We start from the raw sequence: 15,264 nt of genomic DNA on the forward strand, positions 1-15,264 counted from the left end.
GTGTGTGTGTGTGTTGTGTGGGGACATCTGTGTTTTGGCAGAGGGGTAGGGGACCGGATTTCCAGGAGAGCCTGTGGGAGTGCAGAGGAGGTAGTTCCTTTGAAGTCCAGGGTGGGGTGGAGCAAGCCCAAAGAGCAAGGCAGCCCAGAGCCAGAGCCCTCCGGCTGTGTGACCTTGGTTCAGTCACTGCCCAGACCCGGAGGGACACCGAGGCTGGCTCCCCATACTCTGCGGGCCTGGCCCCTGCTGGGGCAAGACCAGCTCAGGCTGGCCCAGCTTAGTTCTAGCAAAGTGTCAGAGGCCCCTCCAGCAAGGGCCAGGCCGGAAACGCTGACCGAGCGAGCTCGGCCGGGAATAAAGAGGCAGCTGTGTCTAGTCCCCAGAGGCCGCCTCCCTCCCAGGATGGCCTCCTCTGGGTAAGAGGCCTTAGGGCTGCAGGGCGGGGGTGGGGGTCTGCTTGTTCTCCAGTGCTGAATGCGGTGGTGGGGGGTACCGTCATCTAAAAGTGTAAACACACTGCGGGGCTGACATGCAGAGTGGGGAGGCGGTCTCAGGGTGTCCACATGTGGACGTGTGTGTGCAAAAGCACCTGTTTTGTGCATACACATATGCAGTGTGTGCACCCACATGGGAGGGTGTCCACGTGAATGTGTGTGTCACGTGAACATGCATGTGCGTGTCTGTCTGCTCTTGCCTCCATGCGCTGTGTTCATATGCACGTACGTGTGAGTGAGCTCTCCCGTGCTGCATGTGCCTTTGTGTGTACATGTGCATCACGTGTGCGGGATTTGTCACACACAGGTTTGGAGTGTCTCAGCCATATTTCCGCAGCCAGGGGCCATGTGGTCAATCGGCGGGGCGGGGGGCGGGGGCAGCTGGGTACAGCAGAGCCCCAGGGAGCCAGAGAGCGTGGTCACCCAGACCGTTCCAGGCCTGGCCTGCCTCCTGTTCTGCCCGGACCTGAGTGCAACCTCGAGTCCTGGTGTCTGTGGCGTGCCTCTCCCCTGAGTGGACCCCACTCCCCGTCCCTTGGAACAGCCCTCCCCCGCTCCTGCCGTGCAAACTTCCTTCATCTTCCTGCCCTTGGGGACAGCTAGCCCGCAGGTCCCCTGCTTCCCTTGCTGCCAGGCGGGTGACTTGGGTGAGGGCAAAGACTGTGATTTCTGATGCTCAGGCCCCATTGCCTGCTGTTCTGGCTTGCCAGTCCCCCAGGGGAGGCAGAGATAAGACTTGTCATTTGCTTATGTACTACCACATGGATGGACCTCCAAACTCGACGCTCAGGGAGGGAACCAGACACAGAAGGCCACACAAGGTGTGAGTCCACGTGTGTGACACGTCCAGAACAGGCTCATCCGCGGACGGGAAGGGTGCTCATGGGGGCCGGGGCTGGGGAGTGACAGCTGATGGGGACAGGGTTTCTTTTGAGCTGATGGAATGTTCTGGCGCTAGGTAGAGATGATGGTTGCACAACTCTGAATGTACTGAAAACCACTGAGTTGTGTACTCTAAATATGTGAAGTGTATGGTTTGTGGATTGTGCCTTCACAAAATAAGAAAGCGTTTAAAAAAAGGCAGGGCCTGTCCTTGCCGCTCTGATGCCCATGTGCTGTGGCTTGGGGGTGAGCAGATGTCTGGGAGTGGGTCCCGAGCATGGCCCTCTGCTGCCGGCTCATCCAGGCACTGCTCGGTTGTCAGGCATCTTCTGGCCCCGGGAGAAGGACAGAGGAAGTGCCATCCTCCCATTGTGTGGGGGCTGGGAGCCCCTCACCAAGCTCCAGCTCTGCCCCAAACCACTGCCATGGGTGGATGTGGAGGATGTTCTGTAAGCAGTAGTCCTGGGGGCGTTTGGAATTCTGGGGTTGGGGTGCCTTGGGTGGGCCCTGATTGCCTGGGGACCCCCCCATGAGGCCAGGTGACCCCAGTGACTTCATGCCAGATGGTCCCACCTCCTCGGTCAGCTGCAGCGGTGGCCCCCTCCCATGCTGTCCACAGCGTGCTGGACAGGGCGGTGGCCTAGGGAAGCCAACAAGGCGCTTGCCGGGGAAGGGCATTTATTTGGCCCCTGCTGTGTGATGGGGGAAGTGTTTGGCCTCATTACCTCCCTGGGGGCTTGTGGTCTGTCTGTGCATCTCAGGTACCCCCTCAGAGCTGGGTGCCTGCAGACCCCTCCCAAGTTTCCTGCCCCTGGAGCCCCACAGCAGGGGCGCCACCACCATTTATAGGAAGGGTCTCCTGACCCGCCGGCACTCTGGGCACACAGTTCCCAAGGTTCCCATGCCTTCCAGAACATGCCCCCTGGGCTGCTAACTGCTGCGGATGCTGTGTCCTTCCTTGTTGGGTGGCGCTGAGAGTCGGCGCCCAGATTCCCCGTCAGGATCAGCCTCTGTCACCTTAGGAACAAATCCCCGAGTGAAACTGAAAGAGGCCTTCCTCGCCCTCATTCCAAGTCCTGCTGTGTTTCAAGATCCATGTATGCCATGTTCTGGGAAGCAGGTCACCCCTGTTTCCTTGTAGTCACCGCCCAGAGGGTCAGAGGCCACTGACACAGGGTACTGGGATGGCAGGAGGAAGGGGCGGGTCCGGCTGCAGGGCTGCAACGGGCGGTAAACTTTTATGGCACTGACTCACAAGGTGGGGCAAACATCCCTGCCCCCGGGGTGGCCCAGGGGTGCTAGGAGTGGCCGGTGTCCCACCCCCAACCTGCAGCCCAGAGTCTAGCCAGAGCGAGAAGGTGTCTTCCTCCGTACGTGAGGTAGACTGAGGAAAAGCTCCCCCCCCCCCGCCCCCGATGCACTTGCCAGAGTCGGGTGTGGAGCTGGGAAGGTGGGGTCGTTGGCCTGTTCAGACCCCTGTCTCCCCTGCTGGGGCACCACAGGCATCCGGATCTGTCTGTGGCCAGGTTTGTGCAGGGTCTGCACAGGCACCAGGTGCTTATTGGGACAGCTTCAGGGTGTCTGGATTGTCCTCCTTGGCCACTTGCCCTGGAAGCTGTAAAGTGGGCGTATAGGACCCCCTCCTTCCCCCGCCTGGTCCCAGCGTGGTTCTGAGCTTGGCGCTTGCCGCAGCGCAGGGCATTGGCGCCTCTCCTGGTGTCGTTCAGGCAAACACGAGCTGGCCAGGGGCATTTTCAGGGGGTTTTCATCAGATTCTGGCCCTCCAGGAGCTCGGCTCACTGTTCTGAGGTTGGGGCTCAGACGGAATGGGCCCCCAGGTCGCTGTCGAGAGGCTTTCAGGAACAGCCTTGGAAAGGGTTCTAGGTTGTCACGAGGTGGGGGTGGGGGGCGAGGTGGCCCCACTGCCAGCATCGTGGGAACCTGGAGGAAGGCGCCGCATGCAGGGAGGGTGTGGACGTGATGGCTGGATTGCCAACTTGGAGAAATCAGGGGCTGCCACCCCCAAATCTAGATCTGCCACTTCTCTTGAAGAACCAGCCCATCTGGACGCCCTGGGCCACATTCCTGCATAGTGGAGGCCGTGCTGCCCCAGCTGGGCCCACCCCCACCTGACTCCTCTGAGGCCTTGGGGAAGCTCCCCTGAGAAGGGCTTGCTGGGGGCTTCTGTTTCCCAGAACCTGTTAGTGTGGGGGAGGCAGGGCCAGGCTTGCTGCCTGCTGGTCCACTTATGCACTACGCACTACCTGAGTTCTGCGGGCGGCTCAGTGATGGTCCCTGAGACCAGGTCCTTCAAGACCCCTGAGATGGGGGTGACCCCGGACTCCCCAGGGGCCCAGCATCCTCACAAGGTCCTCAAAAGCAGAGAACTTTCTCCACTGGAGGCCGAAGGGGAGTGAGAGACTTAAAGCCTGAGTGGGCCTCTGTGTCTGTGGCCGGTGACAAGGACACGGACCTTCTGTCCTGCTGACAGCTGCATGAGCTGGAGGTAGACTCTCCACAGAGCACCCGGCATGAAGCCCAGGCCTTGTGAGGCCCAGAGCAGGGGCGGCAAGCCAGCCTGGACCCCTGTTCTGTGGGATGTGAGACAGTTCAGGGGTGCCGCTGTGAGCTGCTGAGTTGTGGTCGTCTGCCACGGGAGAAACAGAAACGGATCCAGGCTCTGTTAGCAGGTCTTGGGGTACCCACTACTGCAGTGTGGGGGCCTCTGGCTTCTTCCCAGCAGTGGGCACAGGGTCCAGCCCAGTGCTGGTGTTCTCTAGGGATGGAGCATGTGAGACTGTCTAGCACAGTTGCTGTGCCCAAGACCAGCCCGGAGCAGGGAGGAGTCTTCCTCCTCCTGCAGGATACGAGCTGCTCTTTGGGTTTGGGCAAAGGTCCCTTGTGATGTTCTTGCTACCAGGCTGGACCAAAGGAGGCTGAGAGGGATGCTGATTGGTCAGGCTGCTCACCTAGGACTGGTGTGCCCAGCCATGGGTGGCGGTAGCCCCTCTCCTGCTCAGGGCTCTCTGAGGGGCTAGGCAGAGACGTGGCATGCCAGCCAGCCTGAAGCAAGCCCAACAGCAAGCAGGGAATGGCAGCAAGCCCCCGCGGGGACAGACCACCCTCTGCATAGACAGAGTAGGGCACATTGGTGTCAAAGGACCAGGATGTCTGGGGCCAGTGGGATTTGGCCCAAACCTGCTCAGGGGAAGAAGACGTGGGTGTCAGCGGAGACCACAAGCTCAGTGTATATAATGCCTTTTAAAAACCGTGAGTAAACACAAGACCCGAGTAGACACTTCCCAGAAGAAGCCACATGGAAGGTGCTCAGCGCCTGTAGGAAGTGTTGGTGTGGGCAGAAGTTTAAGGTCTGCCACCACTGAGGGTGGGTTAGCAGGTGCAGCAGCTGGGACCCTGTCCCTGCCAGTGGGCAGGCGGGTCGGCACCGCCCCCTTGGGAAACCATTCGGCTCTCCCTGCTAAGGCTGAACTAAATCTGGAAGTGGGAGGGCCCGTGGGACCCCCGAGACCCAGGCTCGAATGCCCCCAGCTGCGACTGAGGAAGCTCCATGTTCTGGTCCCCATCTCCTCTGGGCCACGTGCCCCCGAAGCTGTGCCCTTGGGGCTGGTGGCAGGATGCAGTGACTGGCCCCCTGGGGCTGCACGCCTCTGGCATGCCCTCATCAACTCCAGGGTGGCCTGCTCAAGCACCCGCCTCACCATAGGGCTACTGGAGTGTCATTCTGCCCTGCCCGTCATGGGGCCGTCACGGCGGCTGGTCTCTCCTGGACAAGCGGATGGGTCTGTGGGCCCACGGCTGCCAGAGGCAGACAGCGAGCCACAGGCGACCCCAGATCTGTCTCCAGAGCCCAGCTGCAGGCTCCCCGTGTTTTCCCCGGGGGTTGCTACCACTCCCTCGGTCGAATCCATCTGGGATTGGTTCTGCTTCCCTGTTCCGCCGTGTATGAGGAGAGCACTAGCACCTGTTGTGTTTGCGGGGGGTCTGGGTCTGTCTTAGGCACGTGCCTGTCCCTGCACTCGGCTCCTGGGGTGGTGTGCAGGGCCCTCTGGGTGTCCCCCACGTGGTCCAGTTCTGCCACTTCTAGAAGCTCTCGGGGGTCGGGCTGGGGTAATGGGCTGTGTGGTGGTCCTCCTACCAGGGCCACCTCTGCTCACCGTCAGCTTACTGGTCTTGCATTCAGCCATGTGTTGACTGTGCCAGGCCACAGCTGAGGTCTCTGGTGTGGAAGAAACATGGGGTCTCCCTGCCCAGCCCAGCGTGGCGACCACCTGTGCCGTGGCCTACAGTGTCCCCCTGCCCCCATGCCTGTCCCCAGAATGGTACTTCCTTTATGTCCCAGCTGGATGGGGGGTTTTGCAAGAGCCCCATCAGTTGAGACACCGCTCCTGGGGGCGGGTCTGTGGGGGCCCTCTGGGGTCCTGCAGGCCACTTTTCACTACATTGAGAACAGAGCTGGAAATCCAACCCTTGGGCGGCTGTGCTCTCAAATGGGGATTCTGGGTGCGCCCACCTTGTTCTTGTCCGAGATGGAGGGGCTCCCCCTTCCCGCCCTGCCTGACCTGTGCACAGGGGGCTAGGGCCCCTGCCTGTCTTTGGCATCCCAGAGCTGCTGCATTCCACATGCCTCCTGGGAACTCTGTGGAAATCCGAGGTCATGTGCTTGGTGCCAGCCTCGCCCGCAGCTCCTGGTCAGCAGTGCTCCCGGCCCCCAGGGGTCACAGGGATGTGGGCTGAGGGTTGGGGTGGCTCCAGCTGGGGTTTGCCTCCTCTCCAGTCCTAGTCCAAGGCCTGGGGTGGCCTTAACAACTGTCCACACACTGGGCTGCTTAAACCACAGGATTTCATTCTCCCCGTCCCAGAGCCCAGAAGTCGGAGGTCGAGGTGGGGCAGGGCCACGCTCCCTCTGGGGGCTCCGGGGGACGGTCCTTCCTGGCTCTCCCAGCTCCTGGGGGCTCCAGGCATCCCTCGGTGTGCGGCCGCGTCGCTCCCGTGCCTGCCTCCGCGGTCACACGGCCATCCCCTCTGTGTCTGCCTCCCCCACCCCCCGCCCCATCCTGGATCCCAGGACCCTCCCTCAGAGCCAGGTGGAAGGGTGGCCAGAGAGGCTGCCATCCTCTGCCCAGTGGGAGGCCAGCAAGTCCCTGCTGCCCAGAGATGCAGTTCCGGGGGCGGCCCCATCCTGGCCTGGCGGGGTACAGATGAGGGACCGAGCAGTGGCGGGCCGGGCGGTCAGCGGGGTCAGGACAGCCTGCTCCGTGTTTGGGGGGCTGGGCCAGCAGAGCTGGGCTGACGGCTGTGGGGGTCAGCAGAGAGGCCAGGTTCCTGCAGGTGCCTGCCGGCCAGGGGTATGTCCAGGCTCAGGCTCTCCCAGGCCTTGGCCTCTCCCATGCTGCACTGCCCAGTTGTCTTATCTGGACCACTAATTCCTTGCTCTTTTTCTTTTACAATGACTCATTCAAAGCCTGATCGCAAAAGGAAATTGTGTGAACGTAAACCACGATTGTGAAGCGCAGGCCTGTGTGAGCACCCACGCTTCACCTGTTGTGGGATGTTCTAAAAATACACCCTGGTCCCTCTGCACGGGCACTGAGCTCTGTCCCAGCAAGGCACGGTCTGAGTTACGTCCCTCCGTGTCCTGAGACCCCGTCTGGTACCCACTGGGGTTGGTCCTGAGGCAGCTGGAAGCTCCCAGGGACGACACATTCAGGCTTGGGGGCTCGGGGGCTCGGGCAGGGCTCAACGGGCAGCACTGTGGAGTGGGGGAGGTCAGCAGAGGCCGCAAAGCGAGGGGCCGGGCAGGTGGCGTCCTGAGGGTACACAGAAGGGGGGCTGCCCCAGTGCCTTGGGGGAATGGGGAACAGGAAGCCTGAGCCTGTGGAGGCTCTGGCGGGGGGGACGACGAGGTGACATTGGACCTGGCTGTTGGAGGAGGGGGGCTCTGTAGGGTGGCCTCTGGGGGCATGGGGTGGTGGTGGGCATGGAGTGAGATTAAGGCAACGTAGACTTTGCTCTTTTGAAGTGTACAGTTCAGTGCCTTTCACTGTATTCCTAGTGTTATACAAACATCACCACAACGTAATTCCAGAACATTCCGTCAGCCCAAAAGCAGTCCTATCCCCATCGGCCGTCACCTGGCTGTTGGCCCCCGCGGGCCCCCTTCCCGTCCGCGGATGAGCCCGTTCCGGACGTGCCACCCACGTGGACTCACCCCGCGTGGCCTCCAGTGTCTGGCTCCCTCCCTGCGCGTCGTGGGCTCGGGGTCCGTCCCCGGGGCGGCGCGTGGGGCGCCTGGCTCCTGCTCGCGGCCGATCACGTGCCCGTGTGTAGACAGACCACTGGCTCCTGCTCGCGGCCGATCACGTGCCCGTGTGTAGACAGACCGCGTTGTGGTCATCCTTTCACCCACGCATGGACGCGGGCTGTTCTCTGGCTATTACGACTCCTGCCGGTGTGGACATGTGTGGACAGGTTTTGTGTGGACACGTGTTTTCATCTCTCCAGGTGCTGGGAGCGGAGCCCCCTTGCAGGGAGCCCCCAAATCCAGGAAATTTCTGGGGCCTCCGTGAAGGCAGTGGTCACTTAAGTGGTCGCTGGGTTTTAGAGGCCTTTGGCTCTGCTGAGTGCCTGACCAGCCTTGCCCATGGACCTCCAAATATCCCATTTCTCCTGATGAGCAAAACTGGGGCTCAGAGAAGCTAAGGTGCCCCTGAGTTGTTGGTCAATGATCAGTTGTTAGGCTGAGCTGGGTTTTGACCCCATCTGCATGACCCCAGAATCTTTCAAAGGAATGGCCGAGACCCTGAATCACCCATTAGCCGTGTGTTTATCGAGGAAGACCTCAGGATTTTCCACTCTTGGCTTCTAAGGCTGTGTGCCACTGGCCCCGGCCTGCAGGAGCCTGGAGGGCATGGGCAGGGGCAGGCCGGGGCCACCGAGGCCAGGGGAGGTGCTGTCCCAGCAGCAGGTGTGAGCCTGTGAGCCCGCACAGCCGAGCAGGGCAGCAGCAAGGCTTCAGGGCCCAGACACATCCCTCTGCTGGAGCTCAGGCCTGTGGCCCCTTTTCTGGCCAGGAGCTCTGGGTAAAGGCAGCCCCTCCCCACCCCCTGAGGGATTGCATAAGCTGCCGGCGTGCGGACAGTGGTTACTGGAAGTCCCGAGGATTTCTTCATCCAGGGCTTGGCCGGGAGCGGCAGCTGCCTCCCCTTCCTGCCTCCCTTGGTGATTAACGTCCTCAGCCACAGCCTGCCTGAGGAGCCTGTGGGCCAGCCTGGGGTCTGGGCTCCTGGCGGCTGTGGGCGGGGCCCAGGGGAGCCTAGGGCACAGGCCACGGGGCAGATGGAAATCGTGTGGGAAATCCTGTGCATCTGTTCTCAGCCCCTCTGGCATTTTCCGGGCCTGCTCTGCCTGCCTTTGAGAACAGGGACATTCTCGGCGGGTATGCTGTGTGTCTTTACCCCTTCCTGGCTCAGCTTGGCCCCGACTCCCCCAGAGACCCTCCTGCGAGCCTAGTTTGGCTACAGAGGGACAGGGTCGGCCCTCAGCTTGGAGGTGCTTGCTGGGTTGGACTTGGCCTCCCAGCCTCACAAAGCCAGGCCTTGGGATCGGCTGAGCCTCTGCTGCTCGCACCAGGGCCCATGGCTCTCTTCGTGTGTGGCAGGAGCAGCCCCCCAGGGCCTGAGTTATTTGTTATTTGGTGGGCCAGGCAGCCTGAGATGGTCATGTGGACGGCAGGGGGGAACGTGGTGGAGCGGCTCAGCCGCACTGGAAGGGCTGCCGCCATCCTGGAGGTCTGTCCCCGAAGCTCATCTTCGTTCTGCCCCGGGCACTGCTCCTTGTGGCCAGGAGCCCCACTGTGTGGCCCTTGCTGCCTGGGGGGGACCTGTGGTCAGAAGTCCAGTCCCCAGGAGGGGCTGTCAGGCAAGGGTTGGGGCCTCCTAGTGCTTGGCGCATGTGGGCTGAGCCCAGGCCGAGAGGCTGCTCAAGCATGCTCAGGCCGCACTTGAGACAGAGGCCCCCTTCCACCCTAGCACAGCCCCTGGGAAGAGGCTGGGGACTGAGAGGGGCGCCCTGTAACACTGCAATGTTAGGGGGGTCTCAGCTCCCACCCTCCCTCCTGATTGTGCAGCCCGCTGCCCTGACCCTACCCCCTCTGTGCAGGTCTGGCCTCAGCCCACTCGCCCTTGTCCCTTGTCCCTGGGGGTGTGCCCTCTTCTGTTGGGGCTCACAGGGTGACCTCGGGATGTGCCACGTCTCTCCCTAGGTCATGATGCCACCACCGAGGAGCAAGAAGCCCAGATAGACGCCCCCGTGGCCTGGGTCGTGGAGCCACCCGATGCTGGCAGTGGGGCCCACCATGGACGGGGAGTTTCCTCAGCATGAGCCCCCACCAGCGGGCAGCATCCTATACAGCCCACCTCCCCTGCAGACCCCGCTGTGCGGGTCCAGTGTCCAGGTGAGTGCTGGCCGCCCCAGGGTTGGCCTTGGGATGGGGTGCTGCCCTTGCGGCTGCGGCTGCAGCCTCCCCTTCCAGGGCCTCGAGCGGATGTCCCAGCCCCCAGCTTTGCAGGCCCTCAGGGGGTGCCCAGCTGCCACCAAGTTTCGCAAACGTGAGCCACCAGGTTGGTTTTGCCTAGGTCATGACTGGCCCTCAGGGAGACGCTCAGGCCTCGCTGCTGTCTTCACCTGTAGGACAAGGGCTGGGATTTCCATGACATTTATTTTATTTCAAGGTTTTTTATTTTAAATTTAACGGACTTTACGTCTTTTAAAAGATTTATTTTTTTGGGGGGGAAGGGACAGAGGGAGAGGAAAAGAGAATCTCAGGCAGACTCCCTGCTGAGCGTGGGGCTCAATCCCATGACCCTGAGGTCACGACCTGAGCCAAAATCAAGAGTTGGACGCTTAACCGACCAAGCCACCCAGGCATCCCCCAAAGTTTATGTTTTGTTTTGCTTTTTAAGATTTTATTTATTTGATAGTGAGAGACACAGCGAGAGAGGGAACACAAGCAGGGGGAGCGGGAGAGGGAGGAGCAGGCTTCCTGCGGAGCAGGGAGCCCGACGTGGGGCTCGATCCCAGGGCCCCGGGACCATGACCTGAGCCGAAGGCAGACGCCTGATGACTGAGCCATCCAGGTGCCCCCCAAAGTTTATGTCTTACGCAGTTTTAGATTTATAGGAAAATGGAACGCAAAGTTTCCACATACCCCCCTTTCCCCATTGTTAACATTTTGCGTTTTTTTTTAATTTTTATTTTTTCAAAGATTTTATTTATTTATTTGACAGAGAGAGTGAGAAAGGGAACACAAGCAGGGGGAGCGGGAGAGGGAGAAGCAGGCTTCCTGCGGAGCAGGGAGCCCGATGTGGGGCTTGATCCCAGGACCCTGGGATCATGACCTGAGCCGAAGGCAGACGCTTAACGGCTGAGCCACCCAGGCGCCCCAACATTTTGCATTAATGATCATGCTAAGTTGTTACAGCTGATGGGTCAATATTAGGACATTATGAACCACAGGCCGCAGGTAACGCCAGGGCTCACTGTCGGTGCCACACACCCTGTGGGTTTGGATGAATGTCACGGACAGTGATCCACCATCGTAGCGTGGCACAGAGCAGTTCCTGGCCCTGCCGACCCTCCGTGCTCCTCCCGTCACCCTCCCCCACCCCGGTCACTGCTGATCCTCATTCCCCCTCCGCGGTTCTGCGGTTTCCAGAACGTCCTAGACCCGGAACCGCCCGGTGTGCGGCCTTCTCAGCCCGGCTGCTCTCACCCAGAGACGTGCCGCTGAGGTGCCTCCATGTCTCTGCCTGGCTCGATGGCTCATTTCTTTTCAGGGCTGGATAATATTCCCTTGTCTGGGTGGAGCCCGGCGCATTTATCCACTCGCCTATGAAGGGCATCCCAGTTGCTGCTGAGTTTTGACGGCTGTGATAAAGTATCATAAGTAATAAAGCCACATAGGTTCCAGTCCAGCCTGCTCATATGGCAGAGTGTATGGAGGGTCCAGAATTTTGCAGCAAGTCAGGCCTGGAGCCTGCCTTTCCTGGGGCAGAGCCGGGGTTCTTCCTGCTGGAGAAGAGCAAACTGTTTATCAGTAGGGAGACTTGAACTGCCAGGAGGGGGAAGGAGAGGTGTCAGGGCACAGTCGTGGGGGTACACGTGGCTGGGGCTGCCATGGGGCCCTCCTTCAGGGAAGCGTCAGCTTTTTCCTTCCCCTCGATCCCGCTGGCTTGGGACTGGGAGGAGGCCAGGCAGCAGGAGAGAGCCGAGAATCAAGCTTCGGTTTCAGAGGGGCCGGGAAGTGGGCCACTGGGGTCAGGCGCCGCTCTGGGTCCAATGCCCAGAACCATCGGGAGGCGTCGCAGGTCCATAACTGGAGTGTTGGAAAGCAGTTGGGTGTGTGTGGACCCAGAATTCAGTCTTTGTCCAGGTGTGCCCCCTGGTAACCCAATGTAACAGGCACGGAATACAAAGTTACGCGAGTTACCCCTGAAGAGTCCATGTCCAAGCCTTGGCTGGTGTCCAGCGCCTCTGGCCAGGGCCCCAGACGCCACTGTGCGCCTGCCCTCTCTCCCCTTCCTGTTGGAGCTGTGTCCACATGTCCTCTGACGCTCCATGTCCCCCGCCTCCCTCCGAACTTCCGTCCGCGCCATCATGGCCAATGCCTTGCCGCTCCCCTCCTGCCGTCTGGCCCGTGGCGCTAGGTGTGTGTTCCAAGGGCTCGATTTCACCCTGTTCTGTAGTCTCAGAGCATGTGCCTGTCATTCCCAGTAATGCTGCAGGATTCCTTCTTGTCAGCATCCCATAATTCGCTTAATTGTTTCCCTGCTGTCAGGCTTTTGGGGTGATTCCAGTTTTCTGCCGCTATAAATAGCATCACTGTGTTTCCCCCCTTCTCGGATTAGGCTGGGGGTGTCCTTCTGAATCAGAGTTCCTGGGTCTGAAGGAGTCCAGGGTAGGGCCGCAGAGGACAGGGCTGTCCCACAGGGGCCGTGCTCCTGCCACGCCCCCTTCAGGGTGGCCCGTGCCGATGACCCGGATGCCAACGCTCCCTGGAGGGCCCGTGGGACCAGGCATGCTCGGAAGCGGGTGTGGAGGGGCCCGCTGGGGCCGCGATGTGGACCTGAGGCGAGGGAGGTGCCTCTCGGAGCCTGGAGGACTTTGGCCCAGAGCCTCCTCGGGCCGTCAGAACTCGGCGGAGCGCTCTCCATGGTGCTCCCTGAGGCTGGGCCACCCCTCCGGGTGTGTGCTGAGCCCATCCCGCAGGCCTCCAGCCGCGCGGGCACCCCCCGCCAGGCCAACTGGGTCCTGCCCATGCTGACGCTGGAGTGTGCACGGCCTGTGTGGCTGGGACGCCCCATACTGCTCCCCTCCCCTCCGTCCTGGCTGGGCTGAGCTGGCTGGGCTGAACCAGGCTCCGGAGGAGGAGACCTGCCCTCAGGACTCCCACTGTCACGAAGGGTGGCCTGATTTAGCAAATAAAAATGCAGGCATTTAATGAAACTTAAGTTTCACATAAACACAGATGATATTTTAGGGGCGCCTGGGTGGTTCCATTGGTAAAGTGTCTGCCTTCCGCTCAGGTCGTGATCCCAGGGTCCTGGGATTGAGCCCTGCGTTGGGCTCCCTGCTCCGCAGGAGGCCTGCTTCTCCCTCTGCCACTCCCCCTGCTTGTGCTCCCTCTGCTGTGTCTCTCTCTCTGAAATAAATAAATGAAATCTTTTTAAGAAAATAAAAAAAATTTAAAAACCCCACAAATGATATTTTAGTGTGTATGTCCCATGTGATACATACACAAAAATTGTTTGCTGTATTTTCTTTTAAGATCTTATTTATTTATTGAGAGAGAGAGTGTGAGGGGCAGAGGGAGAGGGAGAGACAGAATCTCCAGCAGACGCCCCACTGAGCATGGAGCCTGACACAGGGCTCGATCCCAGGACCCCGAAATCATGACCCGAGCCAAAATCAAGTCGGCTGCTTAACCCACTGAGCCAGCCAGGCGCCCCTAAAGATTGTTTGCTGTTTATCAGAAATTCCAGTTTCATTAGAAACCCTGTATTTTATCTGTACGCCCTGTTTTATCTGCTGCCCTAGCAAAAGTGTTATTTTTCTACGTCGGCTTATAGGTCCCAGGGCGTGTGTCTCCCCAGGAGAAGCCAGCTTCTCTGTCTCCACCTGGGAAGTCCCCAGACAGGCTTGCATTGGCTGGTAGGGGTCAGGCGCCCATCTCTAGATCAATCATGTCCCAGGGGCCTGCCCTCAAAAGGCAGAGAGACGCGCCTCTGACTGTATGTGGAAAATCCCGAGGAAGGCTCTGATTGGCTGGGTGGTGGCACCCCTTAGAGTAGGGCTGGGGCGGCCTTGATTGGCAGCCTGGCCGGGCCGCACGCTGGGGGAGGAGGTGGGGGTGCGGGCGCTGGGTAGACAGAGCACAGTGACCTCCCGCCGTCCGGCTTCCCGGGTGAGGTCTGCGGTCCTGGCAGACCTGGGGCTCTGGGCAGAGCAGGAAAGGTGGGGTGAGTGAGGCCCCCGCACAATGGCCTCCCCAGCCTGGAAGCCCCCTCAAGGCTGGTTCTGCCTGCTGTGTGCCCAGAGTGGCCCACGGTGCCTGGTTTATACTAGTTCATGAGATATCCTGGGAGTGCCTGTGGCCCTGGGAAGCTTACGTTCCTCTCTTGGGTTGGAGTTCTCTCCTTTCTCTTTTGTTTTTTTTTAAAGATTTTATTTATTTATTTGAGAGAGAGAGAATGAGAGAGAGAGAGCACGAGAGGGAAGAGGGTCAGAGGGAGAAGCAGACTCCCCGCCGAGCAGGGAGCCCGATGCGGGACTCGATCCCGGGACTCCAGGATCATGACCTGAGCCGAAGGCAGTCGCTTAACCAACTGAGCCACCCAGGCGCCCCGTCCTTTCTTTTTTAAAGATTTTATTTTTAAGTCATCTGCATACCCGACGTGGGGCTTGAAGCTACACCCTGAGACCAAGAGTCTCACGCTCCACGGACTGAGCCGGCCGGGCACCCCTGGGTTCCTCTTCTTGCATGGGGCTGGAGAGGAGGCCCTGGGCTGGCCTCACCCTGCTGCCCTGGAGCAGGGGCCTTCTGGAGGCTTCCACAGTTACTGCCCATAAGTGACATGCCACCAGCCTTCATGCTGGGAGGGCCCTGTGTTGCTCTCCCCACTGTTCTCACATCATTATTTTGCAGCCTGTGCCAACACTGGGAGAGCAGGTGGGACCCCTTCACTGCGCGTCTCTCCCTCTCCTCTCTCTGTTCTGGTGCTCTGGGGCCTGACAGCCCTGCAGGGTCAGGGTGGGGGGCGTGCAGTGATGGGAAGTCAGGGCCGGAGACCCCAGACACAGGGCCAGAGAAGGGCACCTGGTCTCCCCCTGCCACCTGGGCTGGTTCCAGCCCTCCGTTGGTGAGTCCTGCGGGGAGGGAGGGGGCTGTGGCTGGGGCCGTGTTTCTGGAGGCCTTACAGAGGAGCGGGACTTTGGTGGACCAGCGGGAGGGCTGCTCTTCCCCCTGCCAGAGCCAGCTAGGACGGGTGGGGGCGGTGACTGCGGCCATCAGGCCCTTCCCCAGCGGTGGCCTCCCTGACGTGCTCCCACACAGGCCACGGTGTGGGTTAGGGGAAGGGACCCCACTCGGCAGGCCTGTGCATCAGGGTGGGACAAGCCTGCCATGCAGGGGGTGCGAGTGTCCACCATCCCACATCCCCAAGCTGGTGCTGTCAAAACCCAGTCAGGGCCCCCCAAGCCCCCGCTGGCCTCAGGCTCACCCCTCCAGCCCCCGTTGATGTTTCTCAAAGTGGGCTCCCCAGAACCCCTGCCTGTGCTGTACTCTTGGGCCAAGCTGGCTTGGCCTGAGGGA

General features: G+C 60.6%; 1 protein-coding gene across 1 annotated transcript in view; it reads left to right on the forward strand.

Annotated features, from left to right (window-relative positions):
* Positions 1 to 9,657: 9,657 nt before the first annotated feature.
* Positions 9,658 to 15,264, forward strand: part of SBNO2 (strawberry notch homolog 2) — a 36,528-nt gene continuing 30,921 nt past the window's right edge. Inside the window, exon 1 of the mRNA XM_025861120.2 lies at positions 9,658 to 9,849. Within this exon, the coding sequence (XP_025716905.1) occupies positions 9,730 to 9,849 (120 nt within the window). The 5' untranslated portion in view covers positions 9,658 to 9,729. The remainder of the gene's footprint in view (positions 9,850 to 15,264) is intronic.

This window comes from Callorhinus ursinus, unplaced genomic scaffold, assembly GCF_003265705.2.
Source record: "Callorhinus ursinus isolate GAN/ISIS: 27379988/994484 unplaced genomic scaffold, GSC_fseal_2.0 scaffold77, whole genome shotgun sequence".
NCBI lineage: Eukaryota > Metazoa > Chordata > Mammalia > Carnivora > Otariidae > Callorhinus > Callorhinus ursinus.